This window comes from Populus euphratica, unplaced genomic scaffold, assembly GCF_000495115.2.
Source record: "Populus euphratica unplaced genomic scaffold, PopEup_1.0 scaffold10.1, whole genome shotgun sequence".
Classification (NCBI taxonomy): domain Eukaryota; kingdom Viridiplantae; phylum Streptophyta; class Magnoliopsida; order Malpighiales; family Salicaceae; genus Populus; species Populus euphratica.
Genome location: NW_011499856.1, coordinates 498,294 through 522,439, shown reverse-complemented (window position 1 = coordinate 522,439; position 24,146 = coordinate 498,294). Strand labels below are relative to the sequence as shown.

Here is a 24,146-nt window from a genome sequence, read left to right as displayed (position 1 = left end):
ACACACACACACACACACACACACACACACACACACACACACACACACACACACACACACACACACACACACACACACACACACACACACACACACACACACACACACACACACACACACACACACACACACACACACACACACACACACACACACACACACACACACACACACACACACACACACACACACACATATATATATATGCATGCATGCCAGAGGCAACCAGCTGAGTTTGACGTTGTAGATTTTTTACTATCACGCCCCGATCATGGTTGAATTCTTTACATTTATCGATTCAAATATAATATCTTAATCTAAAATTTTATAGGTTTTTAAATAAAATTTTAGAGAAATTATTTTAATTAAATAAATTTAAACTCCACAATTACCATTAAATATATTAAAGTATCACATAGTTTGCTATTATTTTTATCTTTTTATTAGATAAAATAAATGGAATATAACTCACAATGCAATTTAAAATATCATAAAAGTAAAATTAGACTTCAACCTCTTATTTTAATAAAGAAACAAGATTTATAGGTTGTAAATACGCATTAAATCCTTCAAAATAAAGATCTATAATCTTAATTTTTCATTACATACATATTCGACTAGAGGTTTTATCTCCAAAATATTATTGTATTTTTTTTATTTTAAAAAATATTTATTTAAATATTTTTTAGAGTCTCCATATCTATTGAAGGAGATCTTTTGCGAGTATTAATTATAAGATAATCAAGCACTAATTAACTAATTACACACTATTATAATTAGCTAATTACATACTATTATAATTAGCTAATTACACATTATTAACTATCATGAGTAGGGGTTGTTTTTCACATTTAATATGTTTTAAAATAATATATTTTTAAAAAAATTTATTTTTGGTATTAGAATATTAAAATTATTTTAAAATATAAATAAATTTAAAACTAAAAGAATATTTAAATTTTTTCGCAAACGTGGTTAATCAGCAATCTTAAACACCCCGAAGGCGGTTTGTAACGGCCCTCAAAAGTATAGGGCGTTTCCAAGAAACAACAGTCGTTAGTTTCTCAAAACGCAGACAACAAAAGCCCAAACCAGCTGATAACTGAAGAGAAAAAACGCAACCCAAAGCAATCGCTAAATAACGGACACAGAAAAACACAAAGGTAACGCCTCTCCATCTAGGGTTTATTCAATTCCAATCCCATTGCTTTCTGTCTTAGGTATCAAAATTAGGGTTTTTGTCGAGTTTCGTTTTTATTTTTCTTTTCTTTTGATTCGCGATTGTTTTTGGTTGCAGCAATCATGGCGGACGATAATACTGACATCAAGGATGAGGTGGCAGAGGTCCTTTTTTTTTCCTTACTTTTTTTTTTATTAATTCGCATTTTTTCTTCGCACCGATTTGTTTCATATATACGTTCTCATTTAATGACGAAAACATTGAAAATAAGGCTTTGAAGATGACAAGAGAGTCTTCATTCTTGTCTCTGTTGTTTGATAAAGAGTTAATTTATGCTATTCCTAAAGTTAATGATGCGGCTTTTGTAACTTGTGAGTGTGAACTTGTTTTTTGTTTTTTGGAGTATGGTATGAGATGGATTGCTTGCTTGAAACAGATGTAAATGTGTTCAGTTTCCAATTTATTTACTTGGAGTGCTAGCCTTTCCGTTCAGTAAGATGTGGGGAGTGGGTTGTTGTTGTTGTTGTTGTTGTTGTTGTTTTTGCCTCTGTTACTCTGTTGTGATTGGCTTGGAATTCTCCACTTGCAGCTTGCCCCTTTTGATCCTACCAAAAAGAAGAAGAAGAAGAAGGTGGTGATACAAGAGAATGCTGATGAGCCTGTAGACTCCCTAGCTGAGAAGACTGAATCATTGTCAGGTAATTTTTAGTGTTTCATATTCTCCTTCCTGTTTTGTCAACTTTACTATCTAGTTGTAAATGAATTGGTTTGCGAAGATGTATAATTACTCATTGTTGGCAAAAATCTCCTTTTCTGTTGGTTAAAGTCTCTGATGGGCTCGAGAGTTCTTTTACTGGTTTGAAAAAGAAGAAGAAGAAACCGGTAAGTTCTCGTGCGCTATAGGATTTAGGGTTGCCCTTTTTATTAAAATGTTGTGAATCTTGTGATGATACTTGGTCTTATACAATAGGTTGAAACCAGTTTGCTGGATGAGGAAACTGGGGATGCAGGAGAAGAAGATTTGGATGGTAAGAAGCTTCTCTTTTGAATTTTCATCCTCACTTAATCTATGTTGAATGTGCTATTTGGATTCTGAGAGAGATCCATCTCCATGCTTTTCAGATCATGCCAGGGAAGATGAAAATGGGGAGGGTGCTGACCTGCAGCAGCAACGATTCCCTTGGGATGGGACTGACCGTGATTATGATTATGAGGAGGTATAGTAAAATTTTCATTTATGTGGAGTAGCACCATTGTACAATGAACTGCATTTTCTGGTTTCTCTGAACTATATTTTGGCAACTGATTAGCTAAAAGATCTTGATATGATATAATGAGTAATCATATAATCTCTTTGATTGCAGTTACTATAGCTCCTCTTCCATGTCTGTTATATCTGTGCTCTCCACTTGTTGGCTAGCTGCTTAGCCTTAATTTCTGTCATGTATGTATGCTCTTGTTCAGTAATGAGTTTTCTTTCTGTTGTGTCATTCACAGCTTCTTGGCCGAGTTTTCAACATTCTTCGTGAAAATAATCCTGAGCTTGCTGGTGACAGGCGAAGAACTGTGATGAGGCCTCCACAAGTTCTTCGTGAGGGCACAAAGAAGACTGTTTTTGTGAACTTCATGGATCTGTGCAAGACGTGAGTTGATGTTGCTCTCCTTTTTGTCTTTTCAGTTAGCTTGTTATTATATGTTTTTTCAATGCACTGCTACTTGTCTTTGGCATAAACACTGACTGCAAACTTTTACTTGGTGGGGAGATTTCAGAATGCATCGGCAGGCAGATCATGTCATGGCTTTCTTACTTGCTGAGTTGGGTACCAGTGGATCCCTCGACGGACAACAGAGGTTGGTCATCAAGGGTAGATTTGCTCCCAAGAATTTTGAAGGGATTCTTCGTCGATATATCAGTAAGTTCCTAACTCTTTCTCAATTGATATCTTCTATGTTAAGCTGTCCAGAAGGAAGAGGTTGATTGGGCAGGTTCTTCTTGCCTAACACATTTGATATTTTCTATTTTATTTTCAGATGAGTATGTCATTTGCCTTGGTTGCAAGAGTCCTGACACCATTTTGTCTAAAGAGAATCGTCTCTTTTTTCTCAGATGCGAGAAGGTAACAGCTTATCATCCTTCCATCTCTTCGTGTTATTATGATTTTTGATAAAATACTAAGAGAAAGAACTTTGGGGAACTAGGAAGAGGAAGCTTAAGATCTATTAGGGAAATCACTGCTTAATTGCCAACTTGCACTCATTGGTAGAAATCTGAGTCTCTGAAGCGTAATAGGAGGTTCAGAGTTCACATTGTCACTGTGTCGAAGACCAAAATCAACTAGGATTAGGCTTCGAATCCCTTCGATAGAACAAAGATTCCTTCATTAACTTATTAACTAGGAATATAACATCATGTGAAGCATCAGTAAAAAAAAAAATTATTGCTCATGCACTGACGCCTTAATGTGTGCACAGGAGCTTTCATCTTCTTTATGTGTCATTATCTATGATTTTCCTACATCATTAGATTAATTGATGAGAAGATGTATGTAGTAGATTTACGGTCTGATATTGCAAGTGTTTTTGATTTATTGTCATTGATTTTAGATAGTTTGGTTATTAGAGCCCCACATGAGGATCTCATATGCCTTATAAAATTTAGTACGGAGTGAATATATTGGATGATTTATGATTCTGATTTGGAAAGAAAATTCTACTACTTTGGCTACTACCATCAATGCTGTCCAATTATACTACTTTGGTCACTACGTTCAATGTTATCCAATTTTATCTCTAACCAAATCCCTCTCAAGGGTTGACTTAAGATGATGAGATCTCGTTTGCCTTATAAAATTTAGTATGGAGTGATTTTGGATGATTTGTTGATTCTGATTTGGAAAGGAAATTCTACTACCTTGGCTACTAGCCTCAATGTTATCCAATTCTACTACTTTGGTTACTACCTTCAATGTTATCCAATTTTATCTCTGGCCAAATCCTCTCAAGCGGCGACTTAAGATGATGAGATGTCCATTGCAAGATTTTCCAACCTCTTAGGCAGAAGTATGTTGTACATCTAAGGCCCCTTTGGGGAAGGAGTGGCCCTTGTGTTTGATTAAAAATGGAACATGTGGGAAATGTTTGGTCCTTGCTTTTGTGAAGCTTTCTTCTATAAACTTCGCAATCTTTTCTCTTTTCAGTTAGTATCTGCATTTTTATTGATTGATTGGATGAATCTCTTTTTATCATTCACTGTAAATCATGCTGTTCCATGAATTTCTTGCCGGTTTCAGGTTGCTGACTTTTTTGTGGTGTTTATATTTTCATTCCCTTGCTACTCTGTTCTTACTTTTGTATCTTGTTATGCTTGTGCAGTGTGGTTCTGGAAGATCAGTTGCTCCAATTAAAGCTGGTTTTGTTGCTCGTGTTGGCCGTAGAAATGCTGGGACATAAGTACTGTGAATTAGCTAAAAGATCTCGCTTTTTGTTTGGTGTCCATCATCTACTGTTTACTTGAATTTTGACCATCTTCCAGAGATGCTGTCAATTTACGAAGGATACAGATGTTTCCTAAGATGGCTATTTTGTTTCTTTCACCATGTACCAGTTTTTAATTTATATTTCAAAAGAAATATTGTGGTTTGGACAATTTCCTGCTTTCTGTGAGGTAAGATTGAATTTCAAACAACTTGGTAATGAGAACTTTATGCTATATGTCAGAATAATCTTAATCCAAAAGTTGAAATTATCATATTATTTTAGAGAAGATGATTCTGGGAAGGATGCTTATTTTCGGTCTAGAAAAGTGAGTGATACCCGCGCGCTTATACTGATATGGCTGCTTTTTATGAGTTTTTTAAAGACAAGCTATTAATGCCCATGTCCTCATAGACAAGTGACCGACATATATAATCAAGAGGTATATGGAGAAGTTTGAGGACATCATCAATTACGATGACGATGAAGTCAGGTTTGTCAAGTTGTCGTGGAAGGTCCGTACTAAAGATGATTATGATTTTGACGTTGTTGTTGATGATGATGATGATCACTACATGTTCTTAGCTGCAGGCAAAGCAAGATAATCAAGAGTTTTGGTCTCTTCCAATGAGTCAATATTGCAGCCCCAACAATTCCCTGAGTATGCACCGCCTGGTTTTGGAATCACTAGTTTTGTCAAGGAAAGATCAAGCTGTAAAAATTGGGCGGTTTGAGGACAGGATGCTGAAGCGGAGGTCATCCTCGTTAAGGCACAGTAATTGATCCAGGAACGGACTCAACTCATAGAGGACGCAATCAATTCATAATTTGTCAAAGTATAACACCCAATAGTCATCGAAGTGACTTCAGTTTTTTCTAGCAGATACACACCATCAGAACGAACTCGTTTCTACCAAAAAAGTGCAAAGTTTATCTTCCACCTCGCTCATCTTCATGCATGGCGTGTCCGTGTAAATTATAAACAATTAATATTTCATGTATGGACTTTTTGAAGGGTGCAATCCTTACCTTTTGCCTAGCTTGCCTCTTGTGTGGATTCAGGCTGTGATGATAAAATGATATTATTGTCAATAAGAATCCAGTTAGCTGTACGTATTCTCATTATAATGTAATTTTTTTTTCCATTACATGCATATTTTAGATTTGATGGTAAGGCAAAGACAGGGAGCTTCCTTTGATTCGTGGTTCTATAAGTTGGCACCAACTAGGGGACCCTGTAAAGCTAGGTCCGTCGAGCCACTGGTCTACAGCTTTTGCACAATCATTCATTGCCTCAATTCTGTCAAGACAATCACTGCAGGATACGTCAGATGCAGAGCTTCCTAAAGTGGTGAGGAAAAGGAGGCTGAGGGAGAGGAACGGGGCGGTACTATAGGCTGCTGCTCTTCTTGAAACCATATCTCAAAGAGGCACTCTATAATTGCTTTAAAGAGAGAATCGTGTGCAACAAACTGGTGGTTATAGATAGATGATATTATTCCCATTTAAAGAACATTTGTAATGAGACTGTTCAAGAGAATAGGTAGGGCTACCCTTTAGGTTTAACAGATTTAGATTGTTCAATGTAATTGTCACTCATAATAACCAAATGTTAGGGTTTTTTCTTTTCTTTTCAAGTTGGGAGTTAGAGATGCTTTTATACTGGTCATAACTTTAAAAGTCGTTTGGTTTTCAAATTATAGTAAAAGCTTGGATTTGAAAACACTGTAATTTATAACTCTTTTAAACCTGATTTTTCAAACCACAACCATTAGCTTGCTACGGCAATACCATTCCTTTGCTGTATTTCTCCGTTATTTCTTTATGTATTTGTTCGTCAAAATCAAATTGTCAAGGCTGAAAATCTTTCCTTGTAGGATAAACCCTATTATTTGCAGTTTGGCACCATGTGTTCTCGCCAACGCAGAAAAAAAACACCGCATGAAACCTGGGGAGTAACATAGATATCCCAGTTGCAGTTAAACACAACAATATAATTTCACATGCTCATTCTTTAAATAGTACACCAATGAAGAGCTTATTTAAGTACCAATTACATTCTTCCAAGGATTACTACCAGGAAAAAAAGGGTATCACATGTTGAAGATGGTAATGAAAGCCAGTGCAAGTAGAGATGAGAGCGAGGACATGTATACTTTCTGAAGTGTCTTCATTCCACTGCTGGTGAAGATTGTTGTATTAAAACCTGCAGGAATTCCAAAACAAATAAAATTGATATCTCCAGGCCATCTTTCGGGTGAGAGCCGAGATGAGCAGATGCCTTGTTTTGATGTCTAAAAAGCACAGTGAAAATGTGGAGTTAATAAATTTACCTGACTTGGTGGCACAAGCTTGAGAAATGGTACGATTGAGGTCCAAGACAGTAGCCTTGTTTGCAAACCAGAAGTCTCTTTTTACATAATGGATGCATTTAAGCACATAATAGACATGGTCTACACACCCACCTGGCTTGCAGTATTCAAACACCTCACTTTGGCTTACAACCACCGCCCCTGATAGATTTATTTTGTAGTTGGCTGAGCACCTTGCAGATTCCTGCCACACAAAATTATAACTTACAAGTACTCACACACACACACACACATATATATAAGAGATACTTACATTTGACATGCATTCATAGGCGCTTCTCCATTGCCTGAATGGACTTAGATTCACGTTTTTTAGGGGCTGTGGCCAGTCTGTGTAACATAGAACCAATTAAATTTTGAGTAAAACATAATTAACTTAAGGAGATAGAAGAAGAAGAAGAAGAAGGGGGGGGAATAGAGATTACTGTTAGCTTGAACACAATTGAGAAGAAGAAGAAGGATCCCCAAACAGAACCAAAGGAACCTGACCCTGTAGTTTTCCATTTCCTGATGTCGAGAAGGATCGAGAAACAGCTTCTAGTCACAGAAACCTTGATTGGTGACTCATTTAAATACCTTACCTTAATGTCAAGATAGCCAAATTAAGATATGATATGATTAACGTTTGATGTAATGCCAAAAGTAGAGACGCTCCTAACAAAGGAATAAATGGTGGTTTCTTAGCATATGCTTCGGACAATATGAAGCAATCTTTCGTCAGTACCAAGAAACAAAGAACAACAACAAGCGGAGAAAACTGAAACAATGCTACTACATGTTTTTGGATCATGAGGTTATATTGAATTAATTGGACAGCTCGAAGTTAACAAAGGAACATGTACTTCATAGGCCACTGTTTTTTTGATAAATCAAAAGAGGGTTATGTTAAGAATACCTTGATTAAATGTTGCAGGAATTCAATACACATGCTTTCATTTCTAGTTTATTTGAACTGGTTTTTATAGGTAATGGAGGATTGAAGTGAAAGAGAAAGGAAATTAAACAATAACACGAAGTATAAGAAAGATAATTTCCAGTTACAATATTAGAAGGAAGCTGCTGCTCCTTTAGATATTAGATCGAGAAGCAAAGAAGGGGTAGAGAAAAATGGGCTATGATCACTTTCCAATACAAATCTCTTTATCATTTGCTCTTGTTTCATCTGTTCTAGCATCTGATCGTGCAGTGTCTTGATATATATTCGTGGAACAGAATCAGCATCCTTTCCTCCTTCAAATCGAGCTCCTTTGAGTGCCCTGACAGGTCCTGGTCGCAGTAGCATTGATGCTAATATGGTGTCCTGACTTAGGCCAAACAATCAAGGGGCCGGGATTGTTAAGAAATGCAAAAATGCAAGTCCTGTATTGGAAGGTCTTGTGCTTGTGCATTGGAAATTTACCTCTTCGGGGCTCATATGACAGAGAAGTCGTTTCGGGAACTCCTCCTTTACTATGATGCTTGTTGGAGGCTGATCAAGCCCCATCCCATATTCTAAATCAGCTACCTCTCCATATTCAGATACATGAGGATCACCCTGCTCCATATACGGCACAGATATGGAGGCAGAGATTAGGCCCTTTAGGTGCTAAAATAATCATAGGTAAACTGCATGTTAGCTCAATACTGGTAGTATTCACTCTCAAAGGAAAAGGACAAGCTTGATCTACCTCCAATGGATGAATACAAGATTTATGCCATCACAAATGCTAGACGAAGAGGTTTTGAATGCTACAAACGAACACTAATTGCAGTCATCCGAACTGGAAAATGGAGAGGCTGTGAAAATGACTGATTTGACAGATAATTAATTAATTAATTAACAGATTTTGAAAGCCTCAGCTAGTGATCTAATTATGAAAAGAAGTAATTGATTAAATCCTTTCATCTTTGATATCTTGACCCGAGCCATGCTTCAACATGTTGGCTGCAACATTATAGCCATACGAATTTTCTTAGCAAACCTGTGTATAGCATCTGTCAAGCTCAAACCTCCTGCACCATGTCCTACCAATATAAGCTGTGCTCAGCAAAGCAAGCATCAAACAAAAACCAATCAAAATGTTGGTTTGCTGATACTTGGCAGAAAATATCAAGGCTATTATTACTCATGGTCAGTTTACCTTTTCATTGTCGGGCAAATTCGACAAGAAGCGGGTAGGGGGTGCATTGTATTCATCGAACACTTTTAAGGTCGAGACAAGTAACTTTATGGCCAGATTTTTCCATGAGACACCTGATCTTGTACCAGCACCAGGCTCCGTGGCATACTCCATGAACTATACTCTATGAACTAAAACAAAGTGCAGGTTTGAAAATCCTGCCTGCTCGTCCATTTTAGCCCCACCTCCCACCTCCCCTCACTAGAAATGCACCCACCTAGCTAGCTACTCTCTAGGACCGCTTGGGTATTCTTGGACTTCCTTCACCTTCAATCTTTTCAACATCCCTTTTTCTTTGTGATGTCTTGTAAGAACACATTATTGATTAATATGTCATAAGGTTAGTGATTTGTCTTGGAGAGAGGTTCTTGGCATGCGTGTGAGATGACGCGATTGGTCTTTGTGATTTTCTTGTACGGTGGTCTGGTCACCACTCCATCTTGTAAAGCAAGAAAGTTGGTTTGGAAATTGGAAGAGATACACTGAAAAAAAAACAGATTTGGCATCGAATCCACTTCTTATGGTCTTTCTTTCAAGACTTTTAATTAGTAGGCTTCTTTCGATGTGGTGATTGAGATTAATTAAGTTGAAGTTTTCCATGCATAAACGAAGGCTATATAGAATCATCCGATCCATTGTTTTGAAGGAGGTTAATACATTGACACAAGGAGCGAAACCCCCGCTTGCTTCCTAGCTATTATTTCATGGCAATTCCACCACAAGTCGATGAGATGAAGGATATTAGCAGAAGACATAGAGATCGATGTAATTTGTAATGATTATGAAAGCAATTCCTTAATTCCTTTGCGAGTTCCAATATTGAGAGCACACATGGAGCGCTGCATGCGAGGGAGGGAATTGCTGCTAACGTGCGGTGACTCAACAGCACCTCCATGTTAATGTAATTGTAAATTAATACCTGTGCGTGGGAGGTTCACATCAAGCATGTTTATATAAAGCCTAATCGTTGTCCTGACTGCTATATATATATAAAGATTGTATTATTATTATTATTATTACTATAAAAAATTTTAATAGTTTTTTTTTTAAATCCACAAACCTTGGATGTCGCTTGTTAGGTGTACTCAACAAGAGAAAGAAACATCATCCAACACCCGCCCCTCTCCCTTAATAAAAAAATCTATATATTCGTTTTCATTTTAATATTTTGAACAATCTCATAAATAAAATTAAAATAAAAAAATCTTGAAAATTCATAACAAAGGTTGGAGTAGTTGACTTATCACCACCCGACGGCGACATTAATTATGGATGCAGAAGTTCATAATGTCCTCACAACTCAAGGCATGGAAGAAGGCAGGCACTCGTGAAGAGAGGCAGCATGACTTGGTATTTATTATTTTATGAGCCAGAGAGGACTAAGGAGGAGTCATGGGAAGCCTGCAAGCAAGCTAGCTGTAGCCAGGTTCTCCAATAATGGCAGACCATCCCTCTAAAATAACAAAGAATGGGTTGCTTGCTTCAGAAGGGACAGGTGGCCTTGTAAAGGTAAAGAAACCCTGGCCTTTTGACTCTTTATATATATATATATATATATAATCTAACATGCAAGGGGGATTTATTAACCACTAAATAGTTTTTTTAAAAGTTTTATTTATTTAAAAAATATTTTTTATTTTTTAAAATATATTGTTAATATTAACATATCAAAACACTAAAAAATCAATTTAAAATAAAAAATTAAATTTAAATAAAAAATATTTTAAAATTCATTCTCAAACACACTTTTCATGAAGCCTATATCTATACATAGACATATCCGAGAGATCTTTTCTTCCACATCACTGGACAGCCATTAATATGGAAAAAAAGATCCCTGGCAAATTAACAACAATTGAGAACAAAATATCTCCTGTTTTTGTACTAACAAGAATTTAGAACATGAATCTCTTGCAAATGTGATTAAGGTTTCTTTTCTGTTCTTCATATATGAAGACTTTCTTTGCCTATTTAAAGATCTAAAAACTTGTTAAAGATCCATTAGTACTTATTAGATATTATTTTAAACATAAAACTATAAATTAGAGTTTTTTTTATGCAATCTCATTCTACCAGAACTCTATTTTAAAGTTAAATATTATTTAAATAATATTTGGTATTGTAATAAAGGTTATCTTTTAAAGTATTTTTTATTTTAAAATATATTAAAATAATATATATTTTAATTTTTTTTATTTTTCACATAAACATATCAAAACGATAAAAAAACCAATAAATACTTAATTTAAAATAAAAAATATTTATTTATTTTAAAATATAGCTACAAAGACAAACAAACACTTAATATAGCAAATAGATTATTTTATATATTATTTTGAGAAATTAAATTTTATTTGAAATTTAATTATTTAATACTGTTATTTTATATATATATATATATATATATATATAAAAGTCAAACACAATCAAATAACTTGAGAAAAATGGCATATCCTCTTAACATATAACGTTAATGGAAACCAGCTAAATTTGAAAAGTGGAATTCTTTATTTGTATTTCAAACCAATAATAACTACAAAAAACAAAACTGGATTCCACGATACTGATCAAAAGCATTAAATTCACTAAATCAGCATCTCCATTTTTTGAAGAGAGAAAAGAAAAACAGTAACAGCTAATCTGGCAATGATTATAGTCTATAGAAATTTAATAATTGATGTAAATTGTAAAAAAGAACAAAAGGGGACGGCACATTTTATTTTATTTTTCAATTAAAATTGATGCACAGATACTAATAAGCGGTATTGCATTTTTTTTATTTAATTTTGGAAAGAATGATTGGAATTTCTCAAAATACATGGGAATGATGAATTGAAATTTAATAGACAATGAAAAATTAATAGCATTAATTAATAATAATATTCCATCCCATGTGTGGCAAAAGTGTATTGACTTTTATGGAAATCCATGTGGGAAGCCAGATTTATAAAGGTGGCCATCATTTCCCATTTTCTTCCACCACTGTAATGGTGTAATAACTCTCTCTCTCTCTCTCTCTCTCGCTAGCTGTGGGGGCCTGTGGTTCTTGTCAATGACCATACAATTTCATCAGATTTGTCTCTATTATTTCTTTCCTTCTTTCTTTGGAAACTGATCATCCACCACCACTTTCCATCCCTGCCATTTCCGATAACAACAAACAAGAAAGCATCCTGCTTTCCTCCTTGTTCTCCTCTCTTCTCTTCTGTAAGCTCTCTCTTTCTTGTAGCTGCTTTAATTGATTCTTCTTCTCTCTTTTTTTCTGTTTTTCTTTCATTGCATAAGCTGATTTGTGTTATGATGTGTAATAGTGGTTGTTGTGCTGCCTGCTTCTAGAGTAATTGTTGAATTTGATATTTTATTGAGAATTATTAGTTTCTTTCATTAAAATCCAGTGACCCTTTTGATTCTAATAGCAGCTGATTTTTTTTCCGTAACTGAAATCAAATGCAACTGTAAAACTTCAATCTATTCTTATTTTTAGAAAAAGGATAAAGGTTTGATCTTGATCCCTTTAAAGGACTGAAAATCAACATGTAATAGTTCTCAAATGATCATAATACAGATATTCTTGGTAAAAAACATATCTTTATGTAACTGAAATAAGAATTTTCGATTCTGGTAATTGTAATTTAGTTCATGTAGAAACTTTGGATGAGTAGCGGTCAATTTAAGGGATTAGTTAATTAATTATACAGATTTATGTGATTTTGTTCAAGACAAAGGAGTCGTGGAGGTAGCTGGACTTGTTGTTTGGACAGTTGTGTTTCCCGCGGCTTTTATTTATTGTTTTTATTATTTCAAGATATTTGTTCTTTTTTTGAGCTTTTCGAGGAACTCGTTTGTCACCCGCGCTTTCCATGCGCGTGTGAGTGAGTTTAATCCATCAATCACCTTCCTTCAATGGGGCCCGCCCTTCTCGACCGATATGCATGTGGACCCATTTTTGGATCTTATCAATATTATATTGGACATGTTTGGCCGGTGGCGGTGGCGGCGACTGTCTCGGAATTCCATCAACACGCACATACATACAGATGGATGAAGTGATGTTATTTGTTCTGTTTAATTCAAAGCTAGTTAGAAGACGGGCAGTTTTTAGCAACCACTTCTCTCTTGACTCTTGTGGAAGGACTTTGCTTTTGGCTTATTTTAGCAAGTAGATGGGCGTCTCTGTCTCATGCAATGGACACCATTGGAGGAAACTTTTGTCTTTCTTTCAAATGATTTTGTTTTTGTATTATAAAAGATGTTTTTCAGGGTTTTTTTCTTTGTTTTGTGTCTGTAGACTGTAGTTGCTAAGGTTAGTTCACCAGGTAATAATAGTTGTCTTTGTAATTTTGTGGCAGGTTAGTTAACAATACAACATCGGCTTTTTACAGTCATTGGATTGGACCTGCGTTTTTCCTCCAACGTACTAAATGGCTTCTTCTATGGTAAGAAATGATTTTCTTATTCAATTTGTGCCTTCATTTCTGTTCATGTTGATTAAAATCTGTTCAGTCTTTCTCTCCTATTAGCTTCCATGATTCTCTTCAATATGTTAATCTGCCATGCTGGCACTAATTGTAGTTGCTTTCACACAAAAGTGGTTTGCAACCTGCAATTCCATGTCATGATCTGAATTCTATGATTCATACTCTATGTATGCTCACATATGATAGTGTTCAACTTCAGTGTTGTTATGGAGTCCCTTTGCCATCTGTTCCACTGAATCTTCCTCAAGTTGGTCTTGTAACTCGTACTCTTGATTATGCGCTTCCTATTTCAGGTTCCGTCTAAGAATTTTAAGAGATCGCAATCAAGAAAATCACATTCGTGGTGGTGGGATAGTCATATCAGTCCGAAAAATTCCAAGTGGCTTATTGAGAATCTTGAGGGTGAGCAACTAATTTCTCACTGTCCCTTTTGTTGGTAGTGCAGAAATGTCACATGCATTACATGTATAAGAGAGACGGAACCAAATGGTGGTGCCTTGCCACCTTTTCTATATCACACATTTTAAGTATAATGCTTCCCAAAGACAAAATAAACATTGTTTTAAAAGTTAAAAGGACATGCAATAAATTATGAAACCGAGGTGTTTTCTCTGGATGTTGCTCTCCTGATCCATGAAGATATCAATAAGGAGCTGCTATTCACGAGTTATAAAGTCGTTTATGTTTAATAATATGCATGTTTAATACCGTGTCTTGTCTGGTGCCTATATTTGGGGATCTGCCTCTCTATTTTTTCATCTCTAAGAGAATGGTGGTTAGAATGTTTGCTAGTTATAGCCAATTGCTCCTAATGATTGTTTTCTTGGGATTCCGATATGGGAATACCTTGAGTGATTGGCATGGTTAATTCCAAAAACCCCCAAGCTTTTGAAACAGGAGTATTTTTTTTTTTTCCCCGATCTTTGTATTTTAAATTACAGAACTGTAAGTTCCCCTGATCATTTTCATTTCCAAAATGCCAAGAGTAAAAACAAGAAAACAATCCTTTACTGCAGAGATGGACCAGAACGTTAAGCGGATGCTGAAGCTAATTGAAGATGATGGAGATTCATTTGTTAAAAAGGCTGAGATGTATTATCAGAAGAGACCAGAACTAATTTCTCATGTAGAGGAGTTCTACCGCATGTATCGATCTCTGGCTGAACGTTATGATCACGTGACAGGAGAATTAAGGAGGAGTATTCCACCAGATCTTCAATCCCAGGGCTCCGGAATTTCTGATATTGTCTCTGAACCACCTTCTCCTGCGCGTGAACAAAAACTAAGCCGCCATAAATCTGGCCCTCGAGCTGCTGGGTTTGAATTCTTTCTGGGTTCCGGTGGTAGTAGCAGCGATCATCACCAGAAAGAAGGAGATGAATCATCCACTTTGACAGATTCAGAATCAGAGTCCGATGATTCTTCAGTCAACAATTACTCAAGTCTATCAGGGAATAGCGGTGACCAAGGACTGTCCAGGAAGATAATTGATTTAGAAATTGAGCTTCGTGAAACAAAAGAGAAGCTGCGGGTGCAGCAAGATGAGAGTGTTGATGGCTCATTTAGGGGAGTGAGAAAAGAGGATTTTGATGATACTCTTGCTAGAATTGCAGGGTATGAGCGAGATCTGACAAATGCAAATCAGAGAATACAGGTGTCAGAAGAAGAGGTTGCTAGATTGAACATTGAGCTTAAAAAATATAGGTCATCTGAGGTCACTGAAGGTTTGCAATCTGAGTTTGCATTGTCCACTGAGAGCAAGGCGATGACAAGGGAGGCTGAGCTGGAACCTGAGATCAATCAAGCTTCACATCTTCAAGAAAGGGTTGATGGGTCAGAATCTGAAACTTTTGACTCCAATGCTAAGATTCAGTCACTAATGGAAGAACTTAGGGTTGCTAATGAGAGACTTCAGTTTTCAGAGAAAGAAATTACCACTTTGAAAGGGCAAATTGAGGGTGATGGACCCTCTGATAAAATCAATAATTTGCAGGAGGAACTTGCATTGGCTCACAAGGAGATAAATACGTTGAAAAAAAAGCTCAGCGTGGAAAAAAGGGAGGTCTCCAAGCTGCAAGAAAGAATTTCCAGGTTGAAAAGTAGTCTCTCCGACCGGGATCATGAGGTGAGAGATCTTAAAATAGCAGTCTCTGATGCTGAGCAGAAGATTTTTCCAGAAAAAGCACAGATTAAGGCTGAAATGTCTAAAATGATAGAGGAGAAGACACGCTTGGAGGAGCAGCTGAAAGAGCAAGAATCACATGGCCGTTCTTTAGAGGATGACATTAGGATGTTCCAGGCTGAAAAGGCAGAAATGGAGCAAAGACTTCATCGTGAGATTCAGCAGTTAAAGGAAGACATTGCTGAGAGAGACAATCACATAGAAAAAATGGATAAAAGCCTTGATGTTTTAAAATCTGAGAGAGATGAGCTTAATGTTAAAGTAATTGCTCTTAAAGCGGAGGTAACTACAAGAGATGAACGGATTGATCAAATGGATAGGCATTTGCAACAGTTACACATGGAGCATGTGAAGCTGGTTTCTGGTGCTGAAGAGGCACGAAAACTAATGGATGTGTTAAGATCAAAAGTTAAGGATCTGGAGGAAGAAGTTGAGAGGCAAAGGTTTGTAATCCTGGAAGGGGCAGAAGAGAAACGGGAGGCTATAAGGCAACTGTGCCTCGCACTTGAACATTACAGGAATGATTATCATACGCTTAGACAAGCTTTTGTCGGGCATAAGAGAGTTCCAGTCTTGGCAACATAAGTTAGGTTGTGGCTGCAATGCAACTGCACTTCTGATAGTGCGAGCGAGAGCCCCGGTCAGGTACTCAATAGTGTAATGATGCAATATTATTTATTTCTTCACATATCTCAAGCTTGAGTTGAGTGATGCCCAGGTTTACTGCTATTAATGGTTTGTAGTAGTCCTGTGCTATTTCTTTGGTTCTGCTATTAATGGTTTGTAGTAGTCCTGTGTTATTTCTTTGGTTTGTGTAGCAAACATAAAAGGAGAGCTGTCATGTCTTGGGGGGCCATAAAAAGAAATCCTGGAACATCAAAAAGTAGCTGAGGATTATCGTAAACCTACTCATGTTGTTTTGATGGGTTGGTCTTGATTCTCACCCGTACTTTTAATCCCTGAAATGGAGTTTTTATTTTGTGCAAAATTTCTTACCAAATTTTGTTGAAGAGATTTGAGGTGGGTTATGTTATGGCAACATTTCTATTCTCAATAAATAAAAAGCCATCAGAAAGCTCCATGAGGCAGCCACCAAGGAGAATGAAATGCTGGGTGTCAAGAAAGTGAAGGTGCCGGTAGTTTCTTAGGAAGAGCATCCATTTAACCTCTTTTAGGATCTCAATGAAAAGATGTTCAAGGCGGTGCAAACATCAAGAACATTCTTTTTTGTTGTTTTTTAGCTGGTTTTAGTTTTTTTTTTTTTTTTGAAAATTCTTCAAAAAGAGGGTAAAAAATTGAGTCCCAGCAAAGTTTTCAATAGAAAATTCTGAAGATGTACAACTTGCGCAATCTACAAGCAGCACTGCTACGAGCCCTTTGGAGATCATTCAGCCTGTCCTCTTTTTACAACAGCTTTGCTTACGGTAGGATGATGTAGAAGGCATAATGAGATATGGAGAGGGAACAAGTCATCCGCAACTTTGTGTCGTCATCTTCGGCATGTTGTTATTCACCGCACGCCCAAATTCGGAAGTTACACATTCATTTTCTTTCAGCGTATCACAAGTTGGGTAATTGTACAGAAAATGCACGCCATTATATGCACCCGCCCGCGCACACGCACTATCCTTAAAATTCTTGAAATCCTGAGCACGGACCATCAGTGCTCTTTAAAAAGGCACCAAATGGATCATCATCACTCAATCATCCCAAGCACTGTCAGCTGCACCCTCACTTTTAATGCTTGAAGGAGCTATCATGAACCTATACTTATCCTCGATGTTTATACACGCGGGCCCCATCACCTTGGACGGATCATTCCTGGCTTCCTTTTGCAAAGCTGCCGCCGCCTCTCTCTCTTTCCTTCTCGCAGTCTAGATAGATATCAACGGCACTAAGCTCGGTTAAAATACAAGATAGATAACAAAGCGAAACATCATTCAAGATGTAATAACTACATAGCAATTCCATTCCACGCAGCAAGAAAAGGTTTGCATGGAGAGTCGTGTGGAGCAGAGAATGTGAAGCGATAGAAACACAACCAATCCAAGTATATTATTACTGGAAGAAGTTATTAAAGTATGTTAGAAAATAAAACCAATACCTTCCCCGTTGCAAAGGCCACCGTGTTCCCCGACTCAACATCTGCTATTGCTTTCTTTATTTGTGCCACGAGGAACTAAAGTAGGAAGGCACACCAGTCAAAAATTGAAGGGCTGGCAAATTTACAGTAAAGAAGCATAAGATAAGATAAGGTGAAGAGGTACCAGATCTTGATCAGTGTAAAATGAAGTGGCTTGGCCAGTTGATCCTGCACGGCCAGTCCTTCCAATTCGATGCACATAATCTTCCATTGTCTATATTGAGACAGCCATAACTGAAGCTTCAGGTTTGCTATTTCAGAAGGAAATTAATAGCAACTGAAATGATGAGGCTAATGAAATGCTAAAGATACGTATCACAAAGACTACATGACCGCAAGCTGACCATGATGCACCACAAGGCATGGTTCTTGTTAGCCTCTAACACAAGATGAGATTTCAGGATACTTCTATAATCAAGATCACTACCAATGCTATTGTGAACAAGAAGAATGGCTGGCAATCCATTGACCAAGCAGGATTCCCGAGTTTTTCCAACAAAATAATCAATGAAATACTACCAGGCTGTGTTTGTGGATTTAATCTAGCAATAGGTGATCAAAAAAGTTTCCACTAAAAATACCTTTGGGAGATCCAGATTAATCACATGAGCAACTCCAGTTACATCCAATCCGCGAGAGGCAACATCAGTGGCAACCTGCACATGGATCACTATAAGAAAGAGACAATAATGAATTTTTAAAAAAGGAAATTTAAAGAAGAAATGGGAAGAGGGAGCAAAAGAGGAAGTATAGAATAAATCTACTGCACATCAGAAACGATACTTTTTCTTTCTTTTTTTCAGGAAAAAAATAGTAAATTGTATTAAAAGGCACTAGAGGATGGTACATCAAAGAGTACACTAAGATAAACAGGCATGTGTGACAGAGCAAGTACAAGTGTATAGAGGATGGGGAGAGGGAACACGACAAAAAAGAGGGACGGTGATTAAGAGCATTAAATTTGATTCATTGGATAACTTCAACAAGAAAGTAACACAGCTTGAATACGACACAACTTAGGAATGCCACAAACTAAGTTATGTAAAACATGTGACGATATTGATATGAACATTTCCAAAAGCAAGCACTCAAGGTCCTTAAGTAATATAAATCATAATACCAAAATACTAGTAGAGCCACTCCTAAAATCACGCAGAGCAGCCTCTCTTTCACTCTGACTACGACCACCATGAAGAGCAACTGCCCGTAAAGCTTGTGCTACCAAAGCTTCGGCAACTTCGTTGCACCTTGTCTACATGCAGACCATATTCAAGTATAAAACTTTGCCTAAGATTGCAGTGTAAATAACAATAGAGAAACATAACTTAAAGTGCATTAAAAATATATAGTGTGAGGTGTACCTTCCTCTCCACAAACACAATAGTTAAGGGGAAAGGTTGATTTGATCTTTCAGCCTGAGAAGCATCCTCCACGAGCAGAGCTAGAAGGCAATCAATCTGCACCACATTAAAGGCTTTCAAAACACTATACCAATTTGATTAATCGATGGGTCACACAAACTTGAAAGAACAGGGGTTACCTTAAAAATACGTTACAACAATATAATCATCCAAGTTATATAATTTATGGTAAAAATATACGATGACATGCAATGGATATGCTCCAAAAATACAGAATGGAACATTGTAATGTTTCCTCACTCACAAGTTAGAGAGCAACAGTATCTTGTATCTTGATGATTAGACTCAAGATTGTTCACTCTATTACAAATAATGAAATTGCTTCAGTGAAACCAAAGTAGCAAAGACTAAACCAGCAGTGAAGTTGATGGCATGAAGACACTGATTGAGATGCACAAGCCCGCTTAGAAATGAGGAACTATATACTAAGTCCACATAAACCAATAAATAGAAAGCCAACCATCAACACTGTATGTGAAACAACATATCTTGTACTGATGCACCAAAAGAAACATACCTTCTCGCTTTCAGAAACCTTTGTCAGAATTTGAGACACATTTGCAGTTGGGCTACTCACTTTTCCTACCTTAACTTGCACAGGGCTAGTTAAGTACTCCTGAAATTGAATAAAAACAAGATAATTTTCACATTAACTTCTTTGTGGCAGGGTAAACTAGCCAATATAATCTTACAACACAACTTAATATTAATAAGTAGGAAATATCTCAAGATTTTCAACTCGAAATTGATAATAATTATAAGCAAAACAGCAAGATAGGCAAAGGGGAGGAAAAAATATAGTTGGCTTCTTTTCAAAAATATAGTAAAAGCAAATACATGATTTGCAGCAGGATCTTTGAATGCCATCATAAAACTCATCCTGGTGCTAGAATGATTTGAAAGCTAAACATATAGACCACTGAAACAGAGAAACCATGAGACACCATACCAAAAATGACAGAGAATATTAGCAATATAGGATAAGAAGAGCCATTAGACCAAATTGACCGTGTCTAGTATCACAAGAATGAAATTCAACATTGTACTTTAAAGTGTGATTTCATGCAAAAATTCCAATTTTGGGATGGTATTTGTTTTCCAGCAACATTTGACCATAAGGAAACAATAAACCATTATCTGAAGATGCTCATGTTTGAAGTTTTGAAAAGATTATTTCCAGGGACTTACAAAACAGGAAGGAGGATCAATGTACATCTTAACGCCAAAACAAATACACCAAATAAGAAGGCTTCATAAATTAATCAAGTTCAGATGGAAGACATCTGAGATAAAATCACCTTGGGTAATCAAAATATGAATTTGAAAGAAAAAAGTTGCTGTCAAAGGCTATCAATTTCCAGGCATTGAGTTTTTTTAAAAGAAAAGGTTTAACATTAGATATTCTACTCCATGGGCCAGGATTTGATTCAAATGATAGCTGTTAAAGAAAATGAAGCACGGATCCATCAATATCTTCTAAATTATTCCCACTCTCCTCTTCTTGCAAGAATCATATCATGCTTTTAAGGGTAAATACAAACGGAAATAAGCAGGAGCTCTAACCTGTGTTAATGTTTCAATTTCCACAGGCATTGTTGCACTGAACAGCAAAGTTTGATGCTTTTCTGGAAGGTTGCGCATAACCTGAAACAATATGGAAGTGATCAATACATCTTCTTGTTGAAAATAACTGCAATTCTTGCAAGTGTATAAACACTAGTCATATGAAGCACTGTTCTATCTGCAGTTGAAGAATCCACTCAAATGACAATGATGCAGCAAAAGCATTAGAGTCAAGAAAATGTGCTAACTTTATCTAAAAAAACATAAAAATTCAACCACTCACATGCATTTGCATCATATTCTCACGGAAAGGTAAACTCAGATATCTCCCTTTAGTGTTGGACAGATCAATGAGTTAGTTATAATGCTGTGAAGCTGGGGTTGCTTGCCTGTTTAACTTTTAGTTAAACAAGGATAAAGTTGCAGTTCTTGTGAAAATGTTTGTGTCACTGAAACCTATCTTGATTGCTTTAAACTTTAAAGTGTACTTATGTTATTCAGTAATAGATCATAACTAGCCTGGTGTATACACTGTGGAGCATCAAATTGCAGAATCATGTACCTCTCTAATCTGTGGTTCAAACCCCATGTCAAGCATTCTATCAGCTTCATCCAGAACGATAAATGAAATTCTTGAAAGGGAAGTGTTTCCTTGTTGCAAATGATCGATTAATCTTCCAGGAGTAGCAACAATTACATCCACTCCTGCTCGTAGCTCCAACCTCTGTCATGGGATGCGGCGTCAAATAAAAAGGTATTAGGAAACTATATGAAAATCACATTTTATCATAATGATAGTAGAAAACAGAGCATCGAGAGACATTCTCAGTTGCTGGCAAAGAAAATGAAACTCTGTTATAGGAGTCCAATTCTCACAAAGATATGGAATTTCAAAAAAAACTCCAACATGCAAAAAGTTTCTTTTATGTCCAATTCTCACAAAGATAGGGAATTTCAATAAAACTCCAACATGCAAAAAGTTTCTTTTATGTCCAATTCTCACAAAGATAGGGAATTTCAATAAAACTCCAACATGCAAAAAGTTTCTTTTATGTCCAATTCTCACAAAGATAGGGAATTTCAATAAAACTCCAACATGCAAAAAGTTTCTTTTATGTCCAATTCTCACAAAGATGGGGAATTTCAATAAAACTCCAACAAGCAAAAAGTTTCTTTTATTCTACCTAACCACATGCAGACAATTCATAGGCAACAGGCATGAATAATAACCCATCATTTCTAGTCGTCTAATGCACCTAGAAACAAGAATCAACCATTAGAAGCCACATGTTCACAGCATTTTTTACCTGGTCAGCAATATTTGTTCCTCCCACCACGATTGCCGTTCTAAAGGACTCAAGAGATCTACTAAAACCTTTAACCTGAAAGATATGACAAAGTAGCTCAATATCGGTGCCTGTCAAGTATGTCTAACAAACCCATGTAAAGTTGCTATACAGCACAAACTCAAGTATAGACAGAAACCTCATGAAAATATGGTCCATCAATACAAATAAAGTCGATAATAGTCTTGACTTTAAAAAATAACCAAATTCAAGATGAATTTTCATAGAGTTGCATTCATTGACGATACTCCATAATTTCTATAAATGAAAAATATAAATAAAAGATGACCGGAGCGACAGATGTAATCCATGAGTATATTATTGCTCTCTACTGCTGGAAAGCAGCTACCACACCTCTTTTTCAATCTGCTGAGCGAGTTCTCTTGTAGGAGCCAGCACCAATGCCAATGGTCCATCACCACGCCGAACAGGAGGTTGAGCCAAGCAATGCTGCAGATCAAAATATGAAAAATCGCAATCAAACTACAAAAACACATGCAATGCCCCTAGAACACATCTACCAAGAGCATGGCTTTTAGCATTAATCTAATCACCTGTATCATAGGAATGGTAAATGCGGCAGTTTTCCCACTACCAGTTTCAGCACAACCCAGCAAATCCCTTCCACTAAGTGCAACAGTCATTGCCTGAGCCTGGATTGAAGTCGGCCTCGTATACTCATGATGTGCAATAGCCTTCATGATACTTTGATGTAAACACTAACAAATATTTACAAAAACACTTCAGTTTCACAAATTACTCCGTAATAAATAAAAATATATTAAAAAATTAAAAAAAGAAAAAGAATTTACCATGTCTTCAAATGATTCAATAGCTGCAGGTGCAAGAGGTGAACCCGAGGCAACACTAACATCTATATTAAGCCGAGACCGAATTTCTGCAATCTGCATTTATCATTACAGTCTCAATCAAGTATTTATTTAATTAACGAATTGAATTTTTTTAATTTTTTCGAAATAAAGAGAAAAGATCACTACTAAATAAAGCATATTTTTAGTTCGATAACAACTTAATTAGCAAAAATAAAAAATAAAAACTTGAAGAAGAAGAAGTGAACCTGATCGGGATTGAAGCGAAGGACGCGGTCGGAGGGCGTCCAGTTAGGAACAACAGGTTGAGGAACGGAGATAGTTCGGGGGAAGGCGCCGGCGCTCCGACGCGAGGGAGAGGCGGATGTGGTGGAGGAGGAGGTGTTGAAATTCGAAGAGGAATGAGAGAGGTTAGGGTGATCGTTAGTGTCAATTGGAGGAACTGAGTGAGCTCTAGAAGTAGTAATGGTGGCGGTTGAGCTTGAGTTTCTCAGGTGAGGAGGAATATACGACATCGTTTTTCGAGCAGTGAAGACAGAGTGAATCCGTGAAGTGGAAGGAGGAAATAAAAGAGATAGAGAGAGAGAGAGAGAGAGAAATATAGAGAGAGAGATGGTTTTGGTTTTGAAGTGGGGGTATTTTGTAAGCCCAATCTGTTTTCAGGCCCAACTCTTCAGTGGGCCGTGTTGGATCATTTTCGATTTAGGTCATATTTATCTTAAAAAAAAAAAAAAGTGAAATCAGAGCTTAATGATGGTTTTTGACTCATTGCTGCAGTATTGATTAAATAAAGTGATTACATTAATTATATACAAATTGTTACATGATAAATATTTATTATTCCATGTTGCATGCATATGATTTGTTTTCCAGTGTATTGGAAATATTTATTATTCCATGTTGCATGCATAGGATTTGTTTTCCAGTGTATTGGCGTTTTTACGTTTTAAAAGTATTTTTAAAAAAAATTAAAATTTTTTATTTTTTTATTTACTTCA

The 24,146-nt window shown here is 36.5% G+C and overlaps 3 protein-coding genes, 2 long non-coding RNA genes and 1 pseudogene across 7 annotated transcripts; 3 read left to right on the top strand and 3 right to left on the bottom strand.

Annotated features, from left to right (window-relative positions):
• Positions 1-1,007: 1,007 nt before the first annotated feature.
• LOC105123246 (eukaryotic translation initiation factor 2 subunit beta-like) lies at positions 1,008-4,826 on the top strand. Its single transcript, XM_011022758.1, has 10 exons — positions 1,008-1,163; positions 1,298-1,344; positions 1,770-1,878; positions 2,007-2,062; positions 2,151-2,208; positions 2,303-2,397; positions 2,678-2,823; positions 2,951-3,093; positions 3,212-3,297; positions 4,553-4,826. Exons 2-10 carry the CDS (start codon positions 1,303-1,305, stop codon positions 4,628-4,630), a joined length of 813 nt encoding a protein of 270 aa, XP_011021060.1. The 5' UTR covers positions 1,008-1,163; positions 1,298-1,302; the 3' UTR covers positions 4,631-4,826.
• A 1,755-nt stretch (positions 4,827-6,581) lies between these two features.
• On the bottom strand, positions 6,582-7,916 carry LOC105123245 (uncharacterized). Of its 2 annotated transcripts, none has more exons than XR_841824.1 (3): positions 7,452-7,916; positions 6,988-7,356; positions 6,582-6,860 (listed from the first exon to the last, which is right to left on the bottom strand). It is a non-coding gene; the product is annotated as an uncharacterized LOC105123245 (long non-coding RNA). The 2 variants fall into 2 exon arrangements; XR_841825.1 differs by having other exon boundaries at positions 7,516-7,916.
• A 108-nt stretch (positions 7,917-8,024) lies between these two features.
• LOC105123243 (methylesterase 17-like) lies at positions 8,025-9,568 on the bottom strand (annotated as a pseudogene).
• A 2,589-nt stretch (positions 9,569-12,157) lies between these two features.
• NET4B (Kinase interacting (KIP1-like) family protein) lies at positions 12,158-16,833 on the top strand. 2 transcript variants are annotated; one of them, XR_841823.1, is made up of 5 exons: positions 12,158-12,392; positions 13,535-13,621; positions 13,957-14,065; positions 14,680-16,580; positions 16,625-16,833. XR_841823.1 is itself a non-coding variant. In XM_011022757.1 (4 exons), exons 2-4 carry the CDS (start codon positions 13,607-13,609, stop codon positions 16,428-16,430), a joined length of 1,875 nt encoding a protein of 624 aa, XP_011021059.1. In that variant the 5' UTR covers positions 12,158-12,392; positions 13,535-13,606; the 3' UTR covers positions 16,431-16,598. The 2 variants fall into 2 exon arrangements, 1 of the variants encoding a protein (XP_011021059.1); XM_011022757.1 differs by lacking the exon at positions 16,625-16,833 and having other exon boundaries at positions 14,680-16,598.
• A 260-nt stretch (positions 16,834-17,093) lies between these two features.
• On the bottom strand, positions 17,094-23,747 carry LOC105123241 (DEAD-box ATP-dependent RNA helicase 20-like). The gene is made up of 14 exons (XM_011022756.1): positions 23,397-23,747; positions 23,131-23,223; positions 22,873-23,037; positions 22,673-22,768; positions 22,280-22,354; positions 21,535-21,696; positions 20,973-21,053; positions 19,927-20,025; positions 19,350-19,445; positions 19,109-19,240; positions 18,570-18,644; positions 18,113-18,202; positions 17,950-18,024; positions 17,094-17,719 (listed from the first exon to the last, which is right to left on the bottom strand). Exons 1-14 carry the CDS (start codon positions 23,661-23,663, stop codon positions 17,546-17,548), a joined length of 1,680 nt encoding a protein of 559 aa, XP_011021058.1. The 5' UTR covers positions 23,664-23,747; the 3' UTR covers positions 17,094-17,545.
• Positions 18,246-18,645, top strand: LOC105123240 (uncharacterized). The gene is made up of 2 exons (XR_841822.1): positions 18,246-18,377; positions 18,570-18,645. It is a non-coding gene; the product is annotated as an uncharacterized LOC105123240 (long non-coding RNA).
• Positions 23,748-24,146: the final 399 nt, after the last annotated feature.